Source organism: Lepidothrix coronata, unplaced genomic scaffold (assembly GCF_001604755.1).
Source record: "Lepidothrix coronata isolate B3197 unplaced genomic scaffold, Lepidothrix_coronata-1.0 Scaffold233, whole genome shotgun sequence".
In the NCBI taxonomy this organism is placed as follows: Eukaryota; Metazoa; Chordata; class Aves; order Passeriformes; family Pipridae; genus Lepidothrix; species Lepidothrix coronata.
Genome location: NW_016690413.1, coordinates 1,022,801 through 1,027,108, shown reverse-complemented (window position 1 = coordinate 1,027,108; position 4,308 = coordinate 1,022,801). Strand labels below are relative to the sequence as shown.

General features: G+C 72.1%; 1 protein-coding gene across 1 annotated transcript in view; it reads right to left on the bottom strand.

Moving 5' to 3' along the window:
* The window catches only part of KCNN1 (potassium calcium-activated channel subfamily N member 1), a 6,199-nt gene extending 2,772 nt beyond the window's left edge, over nt 1-3,427 (bottom strand). Inside the window, exons 1-4 of the mRNA XM_017834338.1 lie at nt 3,035-3,427; nt 2,861-2,956; nt 2,360-2,778; nt 25-178 (exon numbers count right to left, since the gene is read on the bottom strand). Coding sequence (XP_017689827.1) covers nt 25-178; nt 2,360-2,778; nt 2,861-2,956; nt 3,035-3,412 — 1,047 coding nt within the window. The 5' untranslated portion in view covers nt 3,413-3,427. The remainder of the gene's footprint in view (nt 1-24; nt 179-2,359; nt 2,779-2,860; nt 2,957-3,034) is intronic.
* Between the last annotated feature and the right edge of the window lie 881 nt (nt 3,428-4,308).

The following is a 4,308-nucleotide window of genomic DNA, read 5'->3' as shown; positions in this document are numbered from 1 at the left end:
CGTGTGTGTGTGTCCCCCCCCCGCCGCGGCGCTCACCATGATGCCGGTGAGCAGGCAGACGCCCTTCCCGCAGTAGGTGTGCGGCACCATGTCCCCGTAGCCGATGGACAGGAAGGTGATGGAGATCAGCCACATGGCCCCCAGGAAGTTGCTGGTCACCTCCTGCTTGTCGTGGTACCTGCCCGGGGCCGAGCGCAGCCGCTGTCACCGCTGGCACCGCTGGCACCGCCCGCCCCGCGCTCGCCCCTCTCGCGGTGCCGCCGCCCTGCCACGAGGGGTTTGGGGCGTGTTCCCAGCCAAGGAGAGTCCCCGGGCTCCCAGATGTGCTGCTGGGAGCCCCAGAGAAGTTGGGGACACCCCGGGGACATCAGGCACGGCCGCTCCAGACACGGGGAGGAGGGATGCCCCGAGTGGGCTGTGCCCCCCCAGGAGTGGGGCTGGGTCGGGGGGTGCTGCTGGATGAGGACAGCAAGGGGACAGGCTCGGAGCAGCCCCCCGGTGACCTCCGTCCCCCTGGAGCCCTCCCAGAGATCTCAAAGCACAGCACACGGGTGTCACCGCAGACCCCCGGGGAGGGGACACCCCGTCCCTGCAGAGACCTGGATGAACTGGGGCACCCCGAGCTCCCGGGGGGCCACCCCGGCCCCGAGGGGCCCCGAAACCAGCGTGGGTGACACCGGGTGGGCAGTGGGGGACGCTGTGCTTTGAGATTCCGTGGCCAGAGCCGGCGCCACGGACACGGCCGGCCGTGCCCCCCCCCCTCCCCGAGGGACCCCCGTGACAGGGGGACGAGCCCGGCCGGGGACACAGAGCAGTGGCCAAGCTGGGCAGCAGGGCTGGGACATGCTGGGAGCAGTGGGGAGCTGGGAAAACGGGGTGCTGGGGGTGAGGGGAGGGAAGGGGGGAGACGGGAGCAAGCCGGGGGGGGGCTCAAGCGTGCGGTGAGGAATTTAGGATTGCTGCGTCCCCCCACCCGGCCCCCCCGGGGGGCTTGGAACCTCATCTGGCACTGAGGGGCATGGCAGGGAGATGGGGGGGGCACCATGGACAGGGTGGTGCTGGGGGCACCCCTCATCCCAGGGCAGGGAGATGCTGGGGGCACCCCACACCCTGGGTGGGGTTGGCAGCCCGGGATGTCACCCCACAGTGATGCTCCCCAGGACCTGCAGATCTCCCCACTCCCAAGGAGCACCCAGGACTCCCTCCAGGCACTCAACACATGCAGGTTAAGGAGGGGAAACACCAAGGAACGATGTCCAGAGCCAAGGAAAACCCTTTGGAGGCTCATTCGAAGCCTCTTGTTCGAAGCAATAAGGATCCAGTGGCTCCTTCCCAGCTTCTTGCCGGGGTCTCCCCTTCCAGGGTCACCCCAGAACCCACAGCAATCCCTGCAGCAACCCCTCCCTCCAAGAGCCCCCCAAGAGCCAGCACAGAAGGAGCTGTGCCCCGACCCCCCCATCCCATCAGGACCCCCATTCCGTGCCCACAGCCAGGCTGGGCACCACGGCCCCCCCAGCTGGGGGGCACAGGGGGGACAGGAAGCAGCTGCTGAGGTTCCAAGTGGAAAAGGGCTCCAGCCCTTTCCGTGTCCACGGCCTCTTTGCCCCCCCGGCCCCCAGCCCTGTGTCCCGTCCCCCCCCTCCGTCCCCCCCCCGGCTCTGGCTGCAGCTAATCCTAAATTCTGGGAAGCAGAAGCCTGGGGCGGGGCCGCCCCGTGCAGGACGCGCTGGGGGTCCCTGGGGTCACTCACAGTTTGTCCCTGCAAGCAGCAGAGCGTCGGGGAGGGAAAACAAGAGCAGTTAATGCGCGGCCCGGGGGGGGGCCCGGCCCAGAAGGGGCGGGCACAGGGAGGGCACCGGCGCGGGCATCCCGGCCCCGCCCCGCGGGAGCAGCTGAGGAGCGCGGGCACACCCCGAGCCAGGTCCCCTCCGCGGGACCCCCACCCACCTCCTGGGACCCCTCTGTGAGACCCCCAGGTCCTCAGTCCCCTCTGTGAGACCCCAGGTCCTTGGTCCCCTCTGAGCGACCCCCAGCTCCACCTGGGCAGCAGAGAGCGGGTCCTGCCCCACCCCAGGGGGGCCCAGAGGAGCTTGGGACAGGTTTGGGGACACCCTGGGGGTCCAGCCACCCCCACCTCGCCTTGGCGAGCTGGTTCGGTTTGGAAAAACCATCGTGGCCACCCCGGGGGTCCCACCAAGGGGGGTCAGCCCAGGCAGTGGGGGGGCTCTTCTCCAAGAGGTCTCTTCCCCAGAGGGTCTCTCCTCTGCCCCGACCCCCCCTCGGGGTCTGCACCGTGTGTCCTCAGCTGCCCCCCAGCCCCGTGTTCCCCCCCAGCCCCTCCGGGGAGCCCCCCCCGCACCTCTCGCAGACGCGGACGGTCCAGGCGGCGATGATCCAGGAGGAGATGCTGAACACCAGCAGGACGGTGCCGGGGCAGATGGTCATGAGGGTCTTCATGACGAAGCGGGTGTTGAAGTTGATCTTGTTGAGGGCCCCGATGCTGCGGGACGAGGCGTCGGTGAAGAGTTTGCTGTGCAGGAGCATCACGCGCCCGATCAGGTAGAGCCGCAGGAACATGGGGATGGACAGGATGATGTCCACGTCGGCGTCGGCCACGGAGGCGGCGTAGGTGAAGGCCAGGCGGGCGGTCCAGGTGAACAGGTACTGCCCGGGGATGGGGTGGATGGCGCACACGATGAGCTCCAGCGCGATGAAGAAGATGCGCTCGTAGGTCATGGCGATGCGCCAGTCGTCGGCGCCGTTGTCCACCATGAACAGCTGTGGGGGCACAGAGGGCGCCGGTGGGACCCCCGGGGCGGCAGGACCACCCCGGTGACCCCCACGGGCGGGTGCCCCTCACCTGGATCTCCCTGGCGTGGTACATGACGATGAGCCCCAGGAGGATGAGGGTCGAGAGGCTGATAAGGCATTTCAGTGCAAACGAATACGACGACTCCTGCCAGGGGAGCGGGGCAGGGTGAGCCCGGACGGACCCCCGGACGGACCCCCACCCGCCTCCCACCGCCCCCCCAACCTTGGTGTAGACCCCCCAGGACAGCTCCGTCTCCGTGACCATGACCACGATGCCGAACATCCCGAAGATCAGGGCGTAATCGCTGAGGCGCTTCCGCTTCTCGAAGAGGGCTCGCCGGTGGCCCAGCTTGTACCCGATGTTCTGGTTCCTCCGGGGTTCCCCTCCCCGCTCCTCAGCCCCATCCTGCCCCGGGGCCGCCGCCGGGCCGGGCTCCGGACCCCCGGGCTGCTCCGGCCGCGACACCACCACCTCGAGGCCGGGGGACGGGCAGGGCCGCAGGGGCTGGGTCTCCCCCTCGAGCGGGTGCAGGGAGCGGACGGAGGCGCTCAGGGGGCCCCGGGGCCGTGTCACCCCCCCATTGTACCGGCAGCCGCTCATGGCTCTGGCGGGGAGGGGGCCGGGCGATCCCGCATGGCTCAGCGGCGCGGGGGCGACCTGTGGGACAGGGGATGGGGGGCTGCGTGGGTGGGGGGGCCACGGGGAGCCGGGATCGGCGTCCTCGTCCCGCCCGGCACCGGGTGATGCTTCCCAGGGACACGTCCTGCCCGTGGGGACACGTCCTGCCTACAGGGACATGCCCTGCCCACGGGAGACGTGTCCTGTTGGGGGAGACACGTCCTGCCCATGGGGACGTGTCCCACCCACCGGGGACCTGCCCTGCCCGTGGGGGACGCGTCCCGCCGGGGGGGACACGCCGTGCCTACAGGTGCGTGTCCTGCCCACGGGGGGGACGCGTCGCGCTCATGGAGGACGCGCCCGCGTCCTGCCCACGGGGGGACGCGTCGTGCCTACGGGGACATGTCCTGCCCGTCGGGGACGCGCCCGCGCCCTGCCCACGGGACCGCGTCCTGCCCCCGCCGCGGCCCCGCCGCCCCCTCCGCACCCCCGGGGCGCGCGGACCCCGAGCCCAGGCCGTGCCCGCGCCCCGCGGTGCCCCCCGCACGCCGGGCGCTGCCGCTGCCCCGCGGCCCCGGGACGGCTCCGCTCCGCCGTAACGGAGCCGCAGCTGCGCGTCCCCGCCGCCCCCGAACCCGCCGCGCCCGGGGCTCCCGCTGCCCGGGGGCTCCCCGGTGGGCTCCGGCCCGGCTGCCCCCGGCCCGGCTCCCCCCCGGCGTGCGCGGTACCTGCCGTGCCGGTGCCCGGGGGCCGGGCCGGGTCCCGCCGCCGCCGCCGCAGCCGGAGCCGGTCCCGGGGGCGCGCGGCGGCGGCACCGGAGCGCCCGGGGGCGGGGCGGGGGGCGCGTCCCGCGCTCCCATTGGCCAGGGCAGACCACA